Here is a 22,360-nt window from a genome sequence, read left to right on the forward strand (position 1 = left end):
AAAAAACAAGTAACATGTTGGCAAATGATCACTCCATTGTGCCAGCCATAAATCACCAGACTGCCCAAAGCAAAGCAAGCAGAGATCCTCTAATGTGCATAATTGTACTAAAGGGCTTTTCATTGATTTATTTTAATCTACTGCTTACGTGGTGGATTGATCGGTAGCATGTAAAAGAATAACCTACGTTAGGGACTTCTGGCCCCAAAAGACAACGTGTCTATTTTATGGTGAGTTATCCTAACACAGACTATTCTCCCCAAGGATCTTATCACCCCCTCTGCCCCCTTTCTTTTGAGGGGAGTGGGGAAGGACAAACTCATAATAATCTCACCAAACCATCCAAACACAAGAGTCCTAAGAGGAGAGGAGAGGAGAGGAGAGAGCAGGGTGGATAAAAATCAATGATTTTTTTGTTAAATTAAAAAAAAAAAAAAGCCAGATTTTTTTTTATTTAAATCAATTTTTTTGATAAAATGCTTTTGGAGGGAAAAAAACATATCTAAAGATAAAGATACATTATAGCTCAACGATATCTCATCATGGACTAGGAATTATAAATTCTAATTCTATAGTGTGAGACAATATATTATTGTAATGTTTAGGAAGTTTTGAAAATTAGTTCCAATAGTTCATGGATTAGGGACCCAATCTTATGGGGTTCCAGGGGCTTAGATTATTTAGGTTAATCTTTCTATCTACCCAATGAGACTCAGTGCTCAGTCTAGAAGATACCATCAGAGATGCTTAGTTTTGCAGTTCTCAAACTGTGGATTTGTGTCTCCAGAGATAACATGCTTGTTAACAGCAAAAATGTTTTAAAATAAATAAATAATAGAGAGAGGTGAGAAACAACAGACCTCAACTCTTTTGTCCCTCTGCAAATTTGTGTACACAGAGTCAATCCCTTACCTCTCTCTAAAAGTGCAAAGTTTCAAAAAGTTCAATGAATAGAAGATTGTTGGGGGTGGAATAGATCTGGACAAGAAGAAATCTGGAGATAAATGTGAGAAGGGAGGGACAGGCAGTAGAAACAAAAGTGAAACTGTTTGAGCAGCATATTCCAGAAGTCTTGAGGTCTTTCTGAGTTGTAGCCTTCATGGATTTGAGATCTACCATACCATTCTCTCACTAGAAGGGAAAACCTATAATGGCAGCAGGCTGTAAAAGAGACCCAGTTTGGGAATATTTTAATGAAGTTCCTCTACCTGTGGGTAAAACAGGCACGCGTGCACAATGCAAACAGTGCAACAAAGAAATGCAAGGTCTGGTTGCCCGAATGAAACAACATCATGAGAAGTGTTCCTTCTCAGGAGGAAGCTGCGTTGGAGATGATGAAAGGAACATGTCTGAACATGCAGGATCTTCAGGTTGGTAAACTTTTGTATTTCATACTTCTTTCTTATGGACTGCCTGTCTTCCTTCTGGATTATTCTTGAATTCTCATGTTTGAGCAAAAAATATAGTTGTTACTCTATGGCTCTATCATTTCAGATGGAGTTGTGATAAACAATAAATAGGTGGAATAGGCAGATCTTCCTTTTACAATTTCAGCTTTAAAGTAGTACTATAGCCTGGTCTACACTCTGTCTGTGTCTGTGTCTGTAAGGCTTTGTCTTCACTACCCGCCGATCCGGCGGGTAGCAATCGGTTTATCGGGGATCGGCTTACCGCGTCTAGTGAAGACGCGGTAAAATCGATCCCTGATCGCTCTGCCGTCGACTCCGGAAATCCACCTCGGCAGGAGGCGGCAGCGGAGTCGGCGGCAGCGCGGCAGCGGTCGACTTTCCCGCGTCCTCACCGCTAGGTAAGCCGACCTAAAATACGCAACTTCAGCTACGGTATTCACGTAGCTGAAGTTGCGTATCTTAGGTCGGACCCCCGCTGTAGTGTAGACCTAGCCTTAGTAAGAGGCGCGGTGGAATCGATCTAAGTTACGCAACTTCAGCTATGTGAATAACGTAGCTGAAGTCGACGTACTTAGATCTACTCACCGCAGTGTCTTCACTGCGGTGAGTCGACAGCTGACGCTCCCCCGTCGACTCTGCCTCTCACTCTGGTGGAGTACTAGAGTCGACGGGAGACCGCTTGGCGGTCGATTTATCATGTCTAGACTACAAATTGATGCCCGTCGATCCTGCAGGTAATGTAGTGTGACAGGGTCGGGCCAGATGGCTACAGAAGAGTGATAGAAGGCAGATATATTAGTCCCAGATTAAGCAGGTCCCTTTTCCCTGGGTAAGGTAACAGGGGCAGTTCCAGAACAATCAGGAACTTGCTGGAACAAATTAAGGCAGACAGGCTAATTAGGAAGTGGCCAAACTGAGGGCTGCCGTGAATCTCTGAGGCAAGCAAAATCCACCAATAAGCGCAGGACCCACCAAGGCAGAGGAGGAACTTTATCACAGTAGACAAGCCCCGAGTGTCAGTGAATGCAATGAGCAGTATGGTAATAATAATTAAATAACTGCATTGACTTATTTTGTTTTGGAGAATCCATCCTCAACATACAGGATTCTGAAGACTATCCACCTTCAAGATCACCATCATTTTCTAGAGTTTCAGAGTTATCTGCCAATGACAGTGTTTCAGTCACATCATGTATGTCACATAGCCACAGTATATCACCTGTAGCAAAAAGAAAACAAAATCTCCACCATCCAGAAACAACCATAGAGAAGTTTGTGATAAGAATCAGCAGATTACAAAAAGAGGTAATTGAAAAAATTGCCCAGTTTGTTTATGCAACAAACTCTCCTTTCCGTATGATTGAGAACCTCATTAGCATGGTTCAGTCATTAAGACCAGGATACAGACCACCCAACAGAGCAGATGTCACAGGCAAATTGCTGGATAAAGTGTATGAAAGAGAAATTGAGCAGTGTGCAAAAGATCTAGAGAGTAAAATTGTTAACTGAGTCTTGATGGGTGGAGCAATGTCCACAATGATCCTGCTGTATTAGGGTTACCATATTTAACAAATAAAAAAAGAGGACCCTCCACGGGGCCCTGGCCCCGCCCATTTCCCCACCCCCACCCCAACTCCGCCCCTTCCCCGCCCTAACTCCGCCCCCTCCTCCCTCCCACTCCCAGCCACGCGAAAAGGGCTGCCCGAGCGCTACCGGCTTCACGGTTTGCCGGGCAGCCCCCAGACCCTGCGCTCCCGGCCGGCGCTTCCCCAGCGCAGCGGAGCCCGGGAGGGGAAGCGCCCAGCCGGGGGCACAGGGACTGGAGGCTGCCCAGCAAACTGTGAAGCCGGTAGCGCTCGGGCTTCGGGCAGCCCCCATGCCTCCGGACCCTGCGCCCCCGGCCGGGCACTTCCCCTCCTGGGCTCCGGCGGCTGTGCTCCTCCCCTGACTCTTCGGCTCTGTTTAAGAGCCAAGCTGCCCGAGCGCTACCGGCTTCGGGCAGCCGCCTTGCCTCTGGACCCTGCACCGCCGGAGCCCGGGAGGGGAAGTGCCCGGCCGGGGGCGCAGGGTCCGGAGGCATGGGGGCTGCCCAAAGCCCGTAGCGCTTGGCTCTGAAACAGAGCCGAAGAGTCAGGGGAGAAGCAGAGCCGCCACGGCCGGAGGCTCTGCTCCTCCCGTGACTCTTCGGCTCTGTTTAAGAGCCGAGCTGCCCGAGCGCTACTGGCTTCGGGCAGCCCCCATGCCTCCGGACCCTGCACCGCCGGAGCCCGGGAGGGGAAGTGCCCGGCCGGCGGCTGGGGTCCGGAGGCAAGGGGGCTGCCTGAAGCCCATAGCGCTCGGGCAGCTCGGCTCTTAAACAGAGCTGAAGAGTCAGGGGAGGAGCACAGCAGCCGCGGGAGGGGAAGTGCCCGGCCGGCATTTTTCCCGGACATGTTCGGCTTTTTGGCAATTCCCCCCGGACGGGGGTTTGATTGCCGAAAAGCCGGACATGTCCGGGAAAAACCGGACGTATGGTAACCCTATGCTGTATGTGCTTGTGTGACAACAGAAGAAGGGAATCAAGTATCAGGGGGTAGCCGTGTTAGTCTGTATCTACAAAAACAACAAGGAGTCTGGTGGCACCTTAAAGACTAACAGATTTATTTGGGCATAAGCTTTCGTGGGTAAAAACCTCACTTCTTCAGATGCATAGCTATGCATCTGAAGAAGTGAGGTTTTTACCCACGAAAGCTTATGCCCAAATAAATCTGTTAGTCTTTAAGGTGCCACCAGACTCCTTGTTGTTTTAGAAGAAGGGAATGTCTTCCTTACCGAAACAACTGATACATCAGGAAATGCACACACAGCAGAATACTTACAAGAAGTAGCAGTAACAATTATAACAAACTGCGAACAAAAATTCAAATGTCTAGTACGCAGCTTGGTCACAGACAATGCTGCAAATGTATCCAAGATGAGAAGAAGATGATTTAGAAGATTTCAAAGAGAGTCCAAAGCTAATAATATATGGTTGCAATGCTCATTTGATGCACCTCCTAGCCAAAGACTTCAGTGTTCCAGAAATAAAGGCTAATGTTGTTGAAATTGCAAAATACTTCTGTAACAACGACGTTGCAGCAGCTGCTCTGAAAAAAGTGGGAGAAACCAAGCTAACTCTCCTGCAAGACGTGCGATGAAACTCAGTAGTGGACTGTTTTGAGCACCATATCAAGAACTGGCCTAATCTGATGACAGTTTGTGAACAAAATCGTGAAAAAATAGATGGCACTGTCACAGCCAAAGTTCTCAACATTGGGCTTGTCAGGAAGGAGTTAAAATTCAGCCAACATAAAGGACAGAAACTGCTGAGAAGCAAGGACATAGTTTCTGTCAATACATGATAACTTATCGATAAGCTGAACTAAGAAGGAACAAAGCTTGTGCCCATGGAAAGAGACAGTTCAGCGAGGAAAACAGGATCAGGCTCAGACAAGCAAGCAGGAATATTTCAGTAGCACAAACGGCACTGACAATTGTAAACAATTGATAAGTTTATATGGTTAATGCCCGCCCAGTAACTCAGCTCTTAGAACAGAATAAACCCTCCTTTCACAGCCCACCGGATATCTGTAAGCACTCATCCCTATCCCTCCCCACCCCGCCTCCTTCTCCCACAAGGTAGTCATAGACGTTTGATGCAATTAGGATGACCTCTACATGTACGTACTGTTCTTATTTTTATCTTTGTTCAGGGTTCTCTCTTGACTTGTAACAATGTCTGTCTCTGTATGTACAGATAAATGCAAATTAATTGATAAAAGAATGTATATAACTGGCCACGGTGGCATTATATTTTTGAAGCTGCTTGTCAGTCTTACCGGTACCGTAAATAAATCCCCTTCAGTATTATCTGTGCTTGCCTGATTCTTGGAAAAGAATCTTCTTGCCTAACAGGCTTAAGAGAAATGTTGAACACATGCTGAGTACCCTGAAGCCTATTTCTGTAGCCTTGAACAAAATGCAGCTGCCAGCCCTGCTGCTCTGAGCGGCATGGTAAGGGGACAGGGAGCGGGGGGGGGGGGGGGGGGGTTGGATAAGGGGCAGAGGGTCCCAGCGTGTGGTTGGATGGGGCGAAGGTTTGGGGGGGGGTCAGAGGACAGGGGGGGTTGGATAGGCGTGGGAGTCCTGGGGGGCCTGTCAAGTGGCAAGAGTGTGGATAGGGGTCGGAGCAGTCAGGGGACAGGGAGTGGGGGGGTTGAATAGGGGGTGGGATCCCGGGGGGGGGCAGTTAGGGGCAGGGGGTCCCGGGAGGGGTTGGTCAGGGGACAAGGAGCAGGGAGGGTTGGATGGGTTGGAGGTTCTGAGGGGGGCAGTCAGGGGGTGGGAAGTGGGAGGGGGCGGAGGCCAGGCTGTTTGGGGAGGCACAGCCTTCCCTACCCCGCCCTCCATACAGTGGCCCTCAGGCCAAAAAGTTTGCCCACCCCTGTTATATTGGATCGAGGTCTGGTCGCGCTAATGCTGATGTGCTTACCCCTCAGTTATAGTGACCAAACGTTGCATATTTGTCCTGATACTCACTCGCACAGCGAAAGCTTTCCCTAATCCTTGCTTGTCAAACGTAGGCCAGTGATTCTCGCATGCAGCCACCAGGGGCTTTTCTTGTGGCCTCTGCCTCCTGGGAAGTGAGTGGGGGGAGGGGGAGGTAAAGCAGTGCCCCCCCCCCCCCCCCAGGGCTGCCAGCAGGGGTTGGACCCTGCTCCCCCTGACTCAAAAGCTGCAGGAGCAGGCAGCTGGTGAAGTTCCCCACTTTCCTGGGGATGGTGGGGCTCAGGCTTCTGGCATGGCGGGGTGGGGAGGCTCTGCCCACGGGGCTTCAGGCTCTGACCCTGGTTGTGGGGCTTCTGGCTCTGTCCCCAGGCTCACACACACACAGCATCACCCCCAGCCCCCGCTGCCTCTTCCGACCCCCAGCTTTGGCCATGTGGTGGTGGCAGGCTCCAGTCACTGGCTGCAGGGCTTCAGGCTCTGGACCTGGTCTCCAGATGCATGGCAGTGAGCTCTGCCCCAGATTCACCGCCCCCATATTGCCCTTGGCCCCCCCACCTCCCCTGGCCACTCACCCACCCACCCACCACCCCTGACTCTCATTGCGTCCCTTCCCACCTACCCATCCAAGTCTTAATTTGTCCCTGGGCTTGTGTAAGTCTGCTGTGAAAAGTAATATTAACAAATATCACAACAGTCTTTTCACAACAGACTTACTAGCTAGCAAGTCTTTTTTTTTTTAAGGGGAAAAAAAAAAAAAGAACATCCAAAGCACCTTATTTGAGCTCCTATTCTGTTTCAGTCCAGCAAAGAATAGAGACAACTTCACATTTTTTTATTGCGTCTGCAAGAAAACCAAAAAACCCTACGTAAATAAATCAGAATGATTTGGACCTATATATGTGCATATTTATTTGTTTTTCCTAAAGTTAATTAAGTATTTAGGAAAAACTGTCATTGCCACCACCAGCAAGAGTAGGTGGTCGTGCTCTGAGGCCACTAAAAATTTTTTGAGAAACCCTGACTTCAGCTAGGATTGCACTGTGCCCAGCAGGGACTGCAGGGTGTGAACTGCAGAGCGTACCAAAGTGCTGCTCTCTAAGGGGAGGTCATCACTGAAAATGCGGCAGTGGCGCAGCTGCACCACTTCAGTGAGGATACGGTCTACACTGATGAGAGGGCATCTCCCATCCAGGTGCTCCACCTCCATGAGAGGCTGTAGTTATAGCAACGGGAGCAGCCCGTCCTCGAGAGAGAGCTGTCTACACTGGGGGTTAGGTCAGTATAACTGTGTAGACCAAGCCCAAGGGTATGTTCACACAGGGATACCCGCCCCCCCCCCGCTCTGCAATTCACACATTGTAGTCCATGGTGCAGCACAGTGTAAACATGGCCTAAGTCTGACAAGCAAGAAGTAAGGAAAGCGTTTCACCCTGGCCGCCCTCCTCCGAATACCACAGAACAATGGCTAATTGCATCCAAGTGACCAACATCTAAACAGGTAGGAAGAATTCCAGCCACCCATGAGCCACCATCTAAACAGGTAGGAAGAATTCCAGCCACCCATGAGCCACCAGGATCTTTGGTCTCTGTCCCTGGCTACACTACAGCCTTTAGAGAGTCTGATGGATAATACATAACAGGATTTAAAAACATGCAGCCACATGCCATTGTACATGCACGGGAAGAGCAGCAGTACTGCACATACTTCAGGTAAAATGGTTAAGCTGTGGCACGGATAGCCCTTACGTCATAACCAGGCAAGTCTTTCCAGGTAACCCCACAATTCACAGTACGCACACTACCTCCCCTGCCACACTGTATACAAACTGGCTACTTCCTAATAGGGAAGCAAGCAGATTGAGTAACTTGCAATGAATATGGAGTACAAACTAGTATTTTTAAAAAGTGGACTAAAATGGCTGACAATGCAGCTTCCTGGTTCAGGCAGGGAAACGAGTGCAATGAATCGGGAGGTACTCTCTTTCCTGTCTCAGGATTCTATGCATTTGAAAGCATTTGACCTGCTCCTTCCAGGGGCAATGGAAAGCTCTGATAGTTAAACATTTTAACCTAGCAGGACTATGTAGTTCAGATAGTGTAAAGGGAAGCCATTTGCCAGAAGGGTTCTGATTTGTGCTTTTTATGTTGACAGGACTTTAGCACAGTACTGGCCACACAACTGGTTTCTAAATGATGAAGAAAAAGTGAAAGACATGCCACAAAAAACAAAACACTGAACATGGTTCCTTTTAGTGACCTCAAAACCACCTCCAAACCAGTCATTTGTTATGCAGATGTGATCCATAAACAGCCTCTCACTTAGCAGTAAGTGGTCACCTCAGAACTTGCCTGAGAGTTGCATATGTTGAAAACCACATGAAGCTTCTCAAAAGCATTTTTAAAAAATCTCTGGTTAAAAGGAGTCCTTATGTAAACATAAGACACTAGTAACAGGCCAGGTTCTCTTTCTAATCTTCACATCACAAATGCCTATGGTTACCCAGTAGTAATAGATAATCATCTAAAAGGCATTACAAGGTCAATGTATCAAGCTTGTAATGATACGGCGAACAGCAGAGGCTAACAGAGGGAGTTTGCCTGGGAGCTGTCCGAGAGGAGGTACGCTAAGTGCTGCATTAGGGGGGCTGTGTTGGTGGGCCTTGAGTGGGCCTGACTGGTATATAAGGGCAGTCAGCAGCGAACCAGCTGAGCGGCGAACAGCAGAGGCTAACAGAGGGAGTTTGCCTGGGAGCTCGCCTGGAGAGAGCTCACTGAGGCTTTCATCTGCAGGTTTCTCTGAGTAGTTCCTGCAACAGCTGAGGAAGCTCTTAAGAGGACAGGGATATGGAAGGTGAGCGATCAGCTGTTGTAACCTGCACAGGTTGTGCCATGTTTGTCTTTCTTCCACAGGACAGAAGCGACTTTGTCTGTACAAAGTGCAAGCTGGTCTCCATATTGGAAGAGAAGGTTCGAGGGCTGGAGAAACGAGTATCAACACTGCGTTGCATAAGGGAAAATGAAGATTTCCTGGACAGACGTCAGGAGATGCTTCTACGGCCACAATGTTCTGAAGATTCAGAGCAGGCACAGCAGGGACAGAAGGATTGTGAAGAGGTTTGGCAGCATGTGACTTCCAGAAGGAGAAAGAGGAGCGTCCATGCACCAGCAATGGAGATACAGGTGAGCAATCGTTTCCATGTTCTCTCCACAGGTACTAATGCGGAGAGTGGACTAGATGACCCATCTGAGGGAAGGGAGCAGAAGGAGACTCCACCGATTGGAAGGCAAAAGATGCACTGTCCTAGGGATGGGGGTTCCACGACCACCACTCCCAAGAGGAGGAGGAGGGTGGTGGTGGTCGGGGACTCCCTCCTCAGGGGGACTGAGTCATCTATCTGCCGCCCCGACCGGGAAAACCGAGAGGTCTGCTGCTTGCCAGGAGCTAGGATACACGATGTGACAGAGAGACTGCCGAGACTCATCAAGCCCTCGGATCGCTACCCCTTCCTGCTTCTCCATGTGGGCACCAATGATACTGCCAAGAATGACCTTGAGCGGATCACTGCAGACTACGTGGCTCTGGGAAGAAGGATAAAGGAGTTTGAGGCGCAAGTGGTGTTCTCGTCCATCCTCCCTGTGCAAGGAAAAGGCCTGGGTAGAGACCGTCGAATCGTGGAAGTCAATGAATGGCTACGCAGGTGGTGTCGGAGAGAAGGCTTTGGATTCTTCGACCATGGGATGGTGTTCCAAGAAGGAGGAGTGCTGGGCAGAGACGGGCTCCACCTAACGAAGAGAGGGAAGAGCATCTTCGCCAGCAGGCTGGCTAACCTAGTGAGGAGGGCTTTAAACTAGGTTCACCGGGGGAAGGAGACCAAAGCCCTGAGGTAAGTGGGGAAATGGGATCCTGGGAGGAAGCACAAGCAGGAGAGCGCAAGAGGGGAGGACTCCTGTCTCATGCTGAGAAAGAGGGACGATCGATGAGTTATCTTAAGTGCCTATACACAAATGCAAGAAGCCTGGGAAACAAGCAGGGAGAACTGGAAGTCCTGGCACAATCAGGGAACTATGATGCGATTGGAATAACAGAGACTTGGTGGGATAACTCACATGACTGGAGTACTGTCATGGATGGATATAAACTGTTCAGGAAGGACAGGCAGGGCAGAAAAGGTGGGGGAGTTGCGTTGTATGTAAGAGAGGAGTATGACTGCTCAGAGCTCCGATATGAAACTGCAGAAAAACCTGAGAGTCTCTGGATAAAGTTGAGAAGTGTGAGCAACAAGGGTGATGTCGTGGTTGGAGTCTGCTATAGACCACCAGACCAGGGGGATGAGGTGGATGAGGCTTTCTTCTGGCAACTAGCAGAAGTTGCTAGATCGCAGGCCCTGGTTCTCATGGGAGACTTTAATCACCCTGATATCTGCTGGGAGAGCAATACAGCGGTGCACAGACAATCCAGGAAGTTTTTGGAAAGTGTAGGGGACAATTTCCTGGTGCAAGTGCTGGAGGAACCAACTAGGGGCAGAGCTTTTCTTGACCTGCTGCTCACAAACAGGGAAGAATTAGTAGGGGAAGCAAAAGTGGATGGGAACCTGGGAGGCAGTGACCATGAGATGGTCGAGTTCAGGATCCTGACACAAGGAAGAAAGGAGAGCAGCAGAATACGGACCCTGGACTTCAGAAAAGCAGACTTTGACTCCCTCAGGGAACAGATGGGCAGGATCCCCTGGGAGAATAACATGAAGGGCAAAGGGGTCCAGGAGAGCTGGCTGTATTTTAAAGAATCCTTATTGCGGTTGCAGGAAAAAAACATCCCGATGTGTAGAAAGAATAGTAAATATGGCAGGCGACCAGCTTGGCTAAACAGTGAAATCCTTGCTGAACTTAAACGCAAAAAAGAAGCTTACAAGAAGTGGAAGATTGGACAAATGACCAGGGAGGAGTATAAAACTATTGCTCAGGCATGCAGGAATGAAATCAGGAAGGCCAAATCACACTTGGAGTTGCAGCTAGCAAGAGATGTTAAGAGTAACAAGAAAGGTTTCTTCAGGTATGTTAGCAACAAGAAGAAAGTCAAGGAAAGTGTGGGCCCCTTACTGAATGTGGGAGGCAACCTAGTGACCGAGGATGTGGAAAAAGCTAATGTACTCAATGATTTTTTTGCCTCTGTCTTCACAAACAAGGTCAGCTCCCAGACTGCTGCACTGGGCAGCACAATATGGGGAGAAGGTGACCAGCCCTATGTGGAGAAAGAAGTGGTTCGGGACTATTTAGAAAAACTGGATGTGCACAAGTCCATGGGGCCGGATGCGCTGCATCCGAGGGTGCTAAAGGAGTTGGCGGATGAGATTGCAGAGCCATTAGCCATTATTTTTGAAAACTCATGGCGAACGGGGGAGGTCCCGGATGACTGGAAAAAGGCTAATGTAGTGCCCATCTTTAAAAAAGGGAAGAAGGAGGATCCGGGGAACTACAGGCCAGTCAGCCTCACCTCAGTCCCTGGAAAAATCATGGAACAGGTCCTCAAGGAATCAATTATGAAACACTTAGAGGAGAGGAAAGTGATCAGGAACAGTCAGCATGGATTCACCAAAGGGAAGTCGTGCCTGACTAACCTAATTGCCTTCTATGATGAGATAACTGGCTCTGTGGATGAGGGGAAAGCAGTGGATGTGTTATTCCTTGACTTTAGCAAAGCTTTTGATACAGTCTCCCACAGTATTCTTGCCGCCAAGTTAAAGAAATATGGGCTGGATGAATGGACTGTAAGGTGGATAGAAAGCTGGCTAGATCGTCGGGCTCAACGGGTAGTGATCAATGGCTCCATGTCTAGTTGGCAGCCGGTTTCAAGCGGAGTGCCCCAAGGGTCGGTCCTGGGGCCGGTTTTGTTTAATATCTTTATTAATGATCTGGAGGATGGTGTGGACTGCACTCTCAGCAAGTTTGCAGATGACACTAAACTAGGAGGCGTGGTAGATACACTAGAGGGTAGGGATCGGATACAGAGGGACCTAGACAAATTAGAGGATTGGGCCAAAAAAAACCTGATGAGGTTCAACAAGGATAAGTGCAGAGTCCTGCACTTAGGACGGAAGAATCCCATGCACTGCTACAGACTAGGGACCGAATGGCTAGGTAGCAGTTCTGCAGAAAAGGACCTAGGGGTCACAGTGGACGAGAAGCTGGATATGAGTCAACAGTGTGCTCTTGTTGCCAAGAAGGCTAACGGCATTTTGGGCTGTATAAGTAGGGGCATTGCCAGCAGATCGAGGAACGTGATCGTTCCCCTTTATTCGACATTGGTGAGGCCTCATCTGGAATACTGTGTCCAATTTTGGGCCCCACACTACAAGAAGGATGTGGAAAAATTGGAAAGAGTCCAGCGGAGGGCAACAAAAATGATTAGGGGTCTGGAGCACATGACTTATGAGGAGAGGCTGAGGGAACTGGGATTGTTTAGTCTCCAGAAGAGAAGAATGAGGGGGGATTTGATAGCAGCCTTCAACTACCTGAAGGGAGGTTCCAAAGAGGATGGAGCTCGGCTGTTCTCAGTGGTGGCAGATGACAGAACAAGGAGCAATGGTCTCAAGTTGCAGTGGGGGAGGTCCAGGTTGGATATTAGGAAACACTATTTCACTAGGAGGGTGGTGAAGCACTGGAATGCGTTACCTAGGGAGGTGGTGGAGTCTCCTTCCTTGGAGGTTTTTAAGGCCCGGCTTGACAAAGCCCTGGCTGGGATGATTTAGTTGGGAATTGGTCCTGCTTTGAGCAGGGGGTTGGACTAGATGACCTCTTGAGGTCCCTTCCAACCCTGATATTCTATGATTCTATGATTCTAAGCTTCATTATTTAAGTTTCAAATAGTATCTGGCCTCTAGCAGCAGCTGTTAATAAATAACAAGTTGCCAGAAATCCAAGGACAGCAGAGAGAATTCACATTTTTCTTATCTAACACTAATATGCAAAGTAACAGAGCTGTACAGCAGACTGGGCCACAATCCTGCAAACATTTAGATATGCAAATAACTTTACTGCAGATTAACAAGATATAGAAGTCAGAGTAGGGTGACCAGATGTCCGGATCTTAGAGTCTTTGTTTTATATAGGCACCTATCCTCACCACCCCCCGGGTTTTTCACACTTGATATCTGGTCACCCTAAGTCAGAGGCACACTAATACTGCCTCACAAGTGTGACTGTGTTCACTCTGACCATTGTTGCTTGAATATATTAATTTATTATAACACTTCATAACATGTATTTGTAGAATTCCATGCTGCCCACAATGTGGTAGATGCTGTCCAAACAAATACACCAATTATAGAAGTTCCAAAGTCATAGTCATACAAGAACTATTTAATCTTTGCTGAGATGCTGGGCGAGAACACTGGGTTTTGGTGAAAACGATCAGGTTTTAATGGATTAGCAGACAGAGAATTAGCTAGAATCTACTGAAAATGGTTAAATGGCACAATCAAGAAATAACACTTTTGGAAAATAAAAAAATTAAAAAAAAAGCCACCAAGCTGCCCCACCCCATCCCACCCAAGAACCCAAACAAAAAAACACAACATTCCTAAGAATTGTGGATCTGTAATAGGAAACTGAATAGTAACCCTAGCAGTGTGATGGTGAAACACTAAGTACAAGACTAAGTAAAATATTTATAAGTCTGAGAGGAAAAAATACTCTATGTTTAAAGTCTCTCTCTCTCTCTCACCAGCATCTCATTAAGACTACCATGAAGAATTCTGGTAAGGTATGTATAAATATAAGTCATTCATAATTTTTTTAAATTGCTCTTTTCTCAGCAGCACACAATTGTTACTGAAAGAGTATTTGGAGCCAAGGACTTCTCCAATGTGTAAATATTACTTTTTCCAAAGTTATTCTATGTTTGCAGTTTTAAATAAAATGCCATCTTGAAACACACACATGCTTTTCAGCAGCCTTCTAAAGGTTACTATTACGGATCTGTTTATCCCACAAACCCAGCCATATCTGGGGTCCTGTTCTGACTACAAAGGGTCCCAACTTCCAGGACAGTGGGTAAGACCCTGTCTACACTACAGGTTAGAACGGAGTAAGCAGGTCAGGGGTATAACCCTGTCAGAGCCAGGTCTCCCGACAGTTGTATAAGTAGCATAGACAGCTCTTAATCTGAAGATAAAGAACCAGAAATGAGTCATGCAAAGCAGGGAAACAATTTTTAGTTGTCTTTAGCACCACCCATAACTTCCTATTATTTGAAAATTAAATAAGCAAGGTAGCATTTAATATGAAATTAGACTAGCCCTAGTAATCTGTATTAGGATATGCTGCCATTCTACAGTGAGATGAAACAAACGCAATCTCCACTGTGGGTAAACAGCTTCCACTAAGTTTATGTAAGGGAGGTGAGCTAAAATGGTTACAAATAAACCTCCTGGAAGACACAGTAGGAACAGGCACTTGAACTAACATTTGGGAATAAGCTGAATCCACTCAGACTAGCGGGGCTCAGCACAGCTCTCAGGAGCCAGGGCTTTGTTTGGAGTAGTTAACTTTGGTTTGGGTGGAACAGTGAAAGGCGTAACACTGACTTCAGGACACTGTTCTTTATTCCCTGACATTTCTGTTCATGAACCCTATTTTAAGGAGTTTCTCAACATAAGCTTGATATGGATTCATATATTTGTCTTATTGTGCTCTACTGACACTAGTAAAATATTTAACACAAGCTAGTCTCATTTCATCCTTTGGGGTGTTATACATGATTTTAAATACAGATTTCACGGATTTAGGACGTGAGAAGGCTGTCTCAGGGGATGAAAAACGTGTGTAAAACGCCTCGGGCAGACAATGAACCAGCTCTCACGCTTGGAGCCTGGGGATAGGCAGGAGAGACGAGGTGGGGTTGGAGGAGTTGGCTGAACTCACCGAGCTGTGCCTGTATACAAGGGGACCTAGGAAAGCCGTGGTTTGGAGCGGAGGACTGAAGGAAGGGGGAAGGGGGGGGGGGAGCTGCGCGCATAGGTGATGAGATTAATGACAAAGCCGATTTCACCAACATTTCACCACTTCCAGAGACAAAAGGAATCGTGAGCCTGACGCTTCCTGCCCCTGGGCCCAGCAGCTAGCGGCCAGGGTCACCGCCTACCCGCCGCACGCAGGCAGCGCTTTAGTTGTACACAGTTGGGGTCGCGCTGTTGGGGTACAGAGCCCGGAGCGCGGCACAGGGGGAAGCAGCAGCTCCCTTGGGACCGGCCCCTCGCCTGCCTGGCGGAAGGGCCGCGTGGGAATTAGCGAGGACTGCGCCGGGCGGGAGCGCGAGGGTCTGCCCGGGACCGGGGGGCGCTTACCCAGCAGCGGGGACGGGTCGGGGCAGTCCGGCGGCGGCCCGGGCTGGGCGCGGGAGCTGTTGGCCGGCCGGGGGCTGCGCGGGGGCGGCGGCCCGGGCTGGGCTCGGTTGACGGCCCCCAGGCTGCGCGGCGGCGGCTCAGGGTTGCGCGGCGGGCGCAGGTCGCTGCTGCCCGCCAGATAGTAGAGCAGCGTGACCGAGAGGTGCAGGGCGCAGAAGACTACGAGCAGCCGGCAGGCCCGCTGCAGCGAGGTGCCGGGCAGGGCCCCGCCGCCCTGCGCCTCCTTCATGCTGGCGCGCTCAGCCGCGCGGGCGCATCCCCCGCTCTGCGCCGCGGCCGCCTCCCGGGAGTCCCCCTGCGGGGGCCGGCCGGGCTGGGCTGGGGGAGGCGGGCCGGACTCCTCCCCCTGCGGCGGAGAGCTGGGCTGCGCCGGGCTGGGCAGGGGCGGAGTGAGCCGAGTAGCGGGCCGGGCAGGCGGGCCCTGAGCTGTACCCACGGCCCGGCCGGGAGATCGGCTCCTGGGACCCGGCGCGCCCCGGTCTCGGGAGGCGCCTCCCCCCTGCTCGGTCCCTACTGTCCACACACCCCAGCCCCCGGGTGGGGGGAGGGTTGCAATCGTGCTGGCGGCGATGGGGGGGCCTGGAACCATGTGTGACATGACATCTCCGTGTGGGGCTGCTGCCGTGTCCGGGAGGGGGGGAGGCAGGGGCTAGGCAGTGGCAAAGGTGAAGGCCACCTGGCTGGAGACCTAACCTGAGCAGGCTTGAGGAGATGGTGACAGGCAGGGCATGACCTCCAGTGCTTCTGGGGGCCTGCGCCACCCCTGGCCTCCAGGGGAGTGGTTAGGGGTCATGGAGCACACTGAGGAGGTGACCAGTGGCGGAGGAGAGGGTCGGAGGTGGAGCTGTGTTTGCCCCTGAGGCCTGGCTCGTCGCTCAAGTGTGAAAAACCCACCCCCTGAGCAGCATAGTTAAACTGACCCAAGTCCCCGTGTAGACAGCGCTAGGGTGACGGACAGATTCTTCCATCCACCCAGATGCCGCCTCTTGGGGAGGTGGATCCCCGGGCCAGTGGGGACCTCTCCCATCCGCACAGGTGGTGTCTGCACTGAAGCACTACAGTCCTGTAGCATTTTAAGGGCAGACAAGCCTGAGACATGGAGGTGGAGCCACACATTAGGGCATCCAAATACATGTACAGTGGAATGCCAGTAACTGGGGCATGTGGCAGTTACAGTTAAAAGCAGAGCGTTGGGGACTGGGAGGGAAAAGGTGGAATGTCAAAGTGGAGAGAGTAGAGTGTTGACCCTTGTGGGACTCCATAGATGGGGCAGATGAATTGTCACTTTGGAGGCGGAGTTAGAGACCCAAGGACAGCAGAGAGCCAGGTACCTGCTTGGATATGAAAGCAGCCAGGGTGATGGAATGGGCCACAGTGTCCGCAGCCATGATAGGAAGGAGTTCGTTCACTGCACACTGAGGAGTAGGCTGCAAGTGAAACCCGTATGGAAATATATTGGCGGGCGGGTGAGAGAGTTCAACCGCTTTGCCTTTATTGCATTAATAATGCCTACTTCTAATGTAGTGCGTGTCATCGATGGCGCTCAAAACACTTCACAAAGGAGAGCAGTGTCATTATCCCCATTGTACAGTTGGGGAAACGGAGGCACAGAGGTGGTTTTATGGGAACAGGGATACCTATTGGCAGGTGAAAGAGAGTTGGGAAAGCAGTTGGTGATAAGAGTGATAACAAAGGGTGCAAGGATGTGGAGATGGGCTCAAGCAATAGGGGAAAGAAGAGGTTAAGGGAGGCAGTGTCTTCCTTAAAGCACTGAGTAATGTCAGGAAGTAGTAGGAAGGAGGCCAATGTGGGAGGCAGATTGCAGTGCTTCGGGGAGGAGATGTGATCAGATAGAGCAGGCGTTCTCAAACTTCATTGCACTAAAACAACAAAAATTACTACACGACCCCAAAAGGGGGGGACTGAAGCCTGAGCCTGCCCAAGCCCCACCACCCAGTCGGGGAGGGGCGAAGCTGAGCAGGCAGGAGGCCTGTAACCCGAGTCCCGCTGCCCAGGGCTGAAGCCTCGGGCTTTGGCCCCAGGTGATGGTGCTCAGGCTTTGGCTTTGGCCCCAGCAAGTTTAAGCCTGCCCTGATGATCCCATTAAAATGGGGTTGCGTCCCACTTTGGGGTCCTGACCCACAGTTTGAGAACCGCTGATATAGAGTAATAGACCACAAAGCCAGAAGGGAACCATTGTGATTGGTATTGTTTATTATTTGTATGATTGTAGCATGAAGGAGCCCATGTCATGGCCCAGGACCCCATTGTGCTGGGCACGGCACAAATACAGAACAGAAGGACAGTCCTTGCCCCAAGTCTGATCAGATAGGAGCTCATGTAGGCTTGTTTAAGATCTGTAATTTATAGATGTTTGTCCCCAAATGGCTGCTTCAGGACATTTTGTTTTCTGTGGGGTCCCCTCCCAAGTCCCCATATCTCTGTCTTTGCACCCCACCCTCAAAGACTCCTTCCAGGTGAGAAGAGCAGATGCAGCTCCTTCAGGAACAAGCCAAACCCTTCTTCATCACTTGGAGTAGCTCTGCAACCAGGGCATTCACCTGGCTGGAAAATGGGTGTTTGCAATAAAGCTTGACAATTTTGAAATTTATTTTTGTCTACAAATTTCAAAAATGAAATTTTGTTTATCTTTTTAAAAAAAATGTAGAACTTTTTCAGTGTCAATTCTCCCTCCCCATTTCTCCCTTTCTTCTTTCCATTTTGCTACTGAAAAGGGGAAAACAAGAAGGAAAAGGGGGAGAAAAACAGAATAACAAACTGCACATTTTTAATATTGGAGATTTGTTAAAAGAACAAATTCTTGGAAAAGTATTTTTTTACATGAAAATTTCAGTTTTAGAAAAAAGATCACTTAGAAATGAGAACAATAATTGTTTGAAATATTTCACCAGCTATATTGAGCATGCTGCTGCAGCAGTGTTTCCTGTCTCTGCTCACCAAGGAACAAGGCACCAGGCTGAAATCCTGAACTCAGATAGCCCAGACTCGGGTAGTCAATAGGTGGACGATGGGCCAAACCTGGACCACCAGATGCTTTTGAATGGACCCAGAAATCTTTTTATTTACTAATTGTTGTTGGGTTTTTTATTATTTTCTCTGGAGTCTGGACCTCAATTATACCTTACCAAGAAACTTGGCAAAAAATAATTGACTATTCCTGGCCCAGAGGGTGTTTTATTGCACTACCTTTGGTTGCCAATCCAACCCAATTCTCTTTCCTGTAGTGAAAGACAATGCCAGCAGCCTGCCAGCTAGAGCTGGGTGAATTTTTTTGGATGAATAGTTTACTTGCAGTTTCAGTCAAGCTGAAAATTATTGGTTAATTTGATATGAATCCGCTGAATAGTTTTAGCAAAAAAAATTTAAAAAAAAGAGTGAGTGTCCAACCTACCTGGCAATAGAGTTATTCTCATGCTCTCGCTAGCCAAATGACTATTCACAGTCATTCATAGTGGCAATTCATAGTCATTCACGTTCAAGTACCTGCTCCACCAAAGGAAAGCAGATTTGAGATTCTGTGGTGGTTCTTTATTCAAAAAACAGTGCTCAGAACAGTAAGTTGTTTTATGCCTTCCATTTTTAGGTAGAAATGGATGGCATCCCCAGTGATTGTAAAATGCCTCAACAATTATCACTTCATGTAAGTTCTCAATATTTTCTCTCCTTGACATTGATGCATTTCCTGTTTACACACTTGACAGATTTTCATCACAAGTTATGTAAATAGATTACTCAGCCTGATCTTCCTTCGCAAGATCCTATGACTTACACCAAATTACCCCAAATGTGTATTTGTTTTTGGAGGAAGTTGCTTTATGTGACAAAAAAATATTGATGTTGGCTTTCTGAGTTAAATGGGGTTATTTTGTAGCAAAGCTCCATTTTATGGAATCCTCTATAAGTTTTGGACAGCATCGGCACCTCTTGCTTCACATTTGACTTGTCTAAGGATCACATACCTACATAGGGCATGGTCAGAGGCAAGTGGAGCTGTGGCATGGGCAGGTCTGACAACTCCTGTGTTTTCTGTGTCCATAGGGTGTTCACTTACTCCTGACAGCCGTGTTTTGGTGAGCCAGCACTTCTGCCACTCTGTTTCCTTTATCTCCCTCAAAGCAAAGGAGGCTGTTAGTGGTGCATTCAGGGCCTGGTCCTGCACCCATTGCAGTCAGTGAGAGTGCTTCCTGACTGCATAGTACTGCCTGTTCATTTCGCTGCGTCTGGAAACTAATGAAATAGAAACACAGACAGCTGACTTCTGAAATTAGACTGTGGCTGTTTTCAGCTAATCCTGTGGAACAGAGAGCTGTGTTACTCATATGCAGTAAGATAATGTCACACCCATAACACATAATGTACCATAACACACCTGGAAGCTGTCTGTGTGATCAGATTTAACCCTTCTAATGTTCTGGGTCTATCTGACCCCAATGCTCACAACAATGTAAAGAAAAATTTTTATGCCAACACCCGTTCCTCTTCTCAGGTAGGATGAAGTCAATCTTTCCCCATTGGTTTTATCATCCTACCTGTTGTGGGTTTTGTGTAGCAAAAAAAGTCACTAAAAAGGTAATGGGGTAAGTTCGACCCCTCAATGTTAGTTAATGGGGAAAATGAAAGTATTATACTTCCAAAGTCTTTGGGGGGGAGGGGTCTCTTGGGCCCCAAACATATACACAAGTGTAAATAAAGCATGATAGGCAAACCACTGCCTCTTCTTTACGTATTCTCAAACTATGATGAGGACTATGATGTTAGCATTGGTCTTGTCTGAATACCTGTTGCGGTTTTAGAGTAGTGAAAAAAGTCACTCAAAAGGTATTGGGGGTCAGTTAGACCCCAAATTAATTATGTGGTATTCCAGCATCAGATTGTTTTTACTTTGAGGCCACCTTTATGATAGGATCACATGAATCTTTCAGTATGGTCTTTAGCATCATAGTTTTAGTGGTTTTTGTTTGTTTTTTTAAAAAGCACCAAAAGTGTCATGGGGGTCTGTGAGACCCCAGATGACATTTGCCTCCTGTATCAGCACAACTGTCCAGCAAATTGAGTATCTTTGATGATAACACTGTGATCCGAAGAAGTGGGCTGTAGCCCACGAAAGCTTATGCTCTAATAAATTTGTTAGTCTCTAAGGCCTTGTCTACACTACGAGAGTACTTCGATTTTAGTTAATTCGACTATGTGGAATCGATATTACTAAGTCGAACGTGTGTGTCCACACTAAGGACAGTAATTCGACTTTGTGAGACTTTGTGAGTCCACACTAACGGGGCAAGCGTCGACATTGGAAGCGGTGCACTGTGGGCAGCTATCCCACAGTTCCCGCAGTCCCCCCCTGCCCATTGGAATTCTGGGTCGAGCCCCAAATGCCTTCTGGGTAAAAAAATGTGTCGAGGGTGCTTTTGGGCGCCTGTCGTCATCCGTCCGTCACTCAAGCCCTCCCTCCCTCCCTCCCTGAAAGCGCCGGCGGGAAATCAGTTCGCGCGCTTTTCTGATTACTGACAGCGCGGACGCCACAGCAGTGCGAGCATGGATCCCGCTGCGACCATCGCTGCAGTTGTGGCAGTTCTCAACGCCTCGCAGCTTCTCCTCCACCTGTACCAGAGGCAGCTGCAGATCAATCATGAGAGGAGGCTACGGCACTACCGTGACGGCATGAAGTCGGACACTAGCTCCGACCTCTCTGAGAACATGAGACCCAGCGCCCAGGACATCTCGCTGTCACTGGGTCTTGTTGATACTGTTGAACGGCGATTCTGGGCCCGTGAAACCAGCACGGAATGGTGGGACCGCATAGTGCTGCAGGTCTGGGATGAATCCCAGTGGCTGCGCAACTTTCGCATGCGGAAGGGGACTTTCCTCGAACTGTGTGAGTTGCTGTCCCCTGCCCTGAAGCGAAAGGACACCCGGATGCGGGCAGCCCTGACTGTCCAGAAGCGAGTGGCCATAGCCCTCTGGAAGCTCGCAACGCCAGACAGCTACCGGTCCGTCGCTAACCAGTTTGGCGTGGGCAAGTCTACCGTGGGGGTTGCTGTTATGCAAGTAGCCAGGGCAATCGTCAAGCTACTGCTATCTAAGGTAGTGACCCTGGGAAACGTGGAGCTCATCAGAGATGGCTTTGCCGAGATGGGATTCCCAAACTGCGGTGGGGCTATAGATGGGACTCACATCCCTATCCTGGCACCGGACCACCAGGCTAGCCAGTACATCAACCGGAAGGGCTACTTTTCCATGGTGCTGCAAGCACTGGTGGACCATCGGGGACGTTTTACCAATATCTACGTTGGATGGCCTGGCAAGGTTCATGACGCTAGGGTGTTCAGGAACTCTGGTCTGTGTAGACGGCTGCAGGAAGGTATTTACTTCCCGGACCACAAAGTAACTGTTGGGGATGTGGAGATGCCTACAGTCATCCTCGGGGACCCTGCATACCCGCTAATGCCCTGGCTCATGAAGCCCTACACTGGCGCACTGGACTCAGGGAAAGAACTATTCAACTACCGGCTCAGCAAGTGCAGAATGGTGGTGGAGTGTGCTTTTGGCCGTCTCAAGGGCAGATGGAGAAGCCTACTCACTCGCTGTGATCTCAGCGAGACCAATATCCCCATTGTGATAGCTGCTTGCTGTGTGCTCCACAATTTGTGTGAGAGCAAGGGGGAGACCTATATGTCGGGGTGGGAGGTTGAGGCAAATAGCCTGGCTTCTGATTACGTCCAGCCAGACAGCAGGGCGATTAGAAGATCACAGCGGGACGCACTGTGCATCAGGGAGGCTTTGAAAGCCAGGTTCCTGACTGAACAGGGTCTCCAGTGACTTTTTACTTTGTGGACAGAGATGCTGAACCTGCCCCCGTTTCTTTACCCAGTTACCGTTGACTATCCTTCCAAGTTACATACCCCCTTCCCCACCTTCCCAACAAATAAAATCTGTTCTGTTCTGTTAATGAAGAAGGTTCTCTTTTTTACTGTTTTTGCGGAAATGTTTTAAACCGGGGAC

General features: G+C 48.9%; 1 protein-coding gene across 1 annotated transcript in view; it reads right to left on the bottom strand.

Moving 5' to 3' along the window:
* The window catches only part of B4GALT1 (beta-1,4-galactosyltransferase 1), a 68,045-nt gene extending 52,479 nt beyond the window's left edge, over positions 1-15,566 (bottom strand). The window contains exon 1 of the mRNA XM_065406052.1: positions 15,278-15,566. Within this exon, the coding sequence (XP_065262124.1) occupies positions 15,278-15,566 (289 nt within the window). The remainder of the gene's footprint in view (positions 1-15,277) is intronic.
* Between the last annotated feature and the right edge of the window lie 6,794 nt (positions 15,567-22,360).

Source organism: Emys orbicularis, chromosome 6 (assembly GCF_028017835.1).
Source record: "Emys orbicularis isolate rEmyOrb1 chromosome 6, rEmyOrb1.hap1, whole genome shotgun sequence".
NCBI classification, from domain to species: Eukaryota; Metazoa; Chordata; order Testudines; family Emydidae; genus Emys; species Emys orbicularis.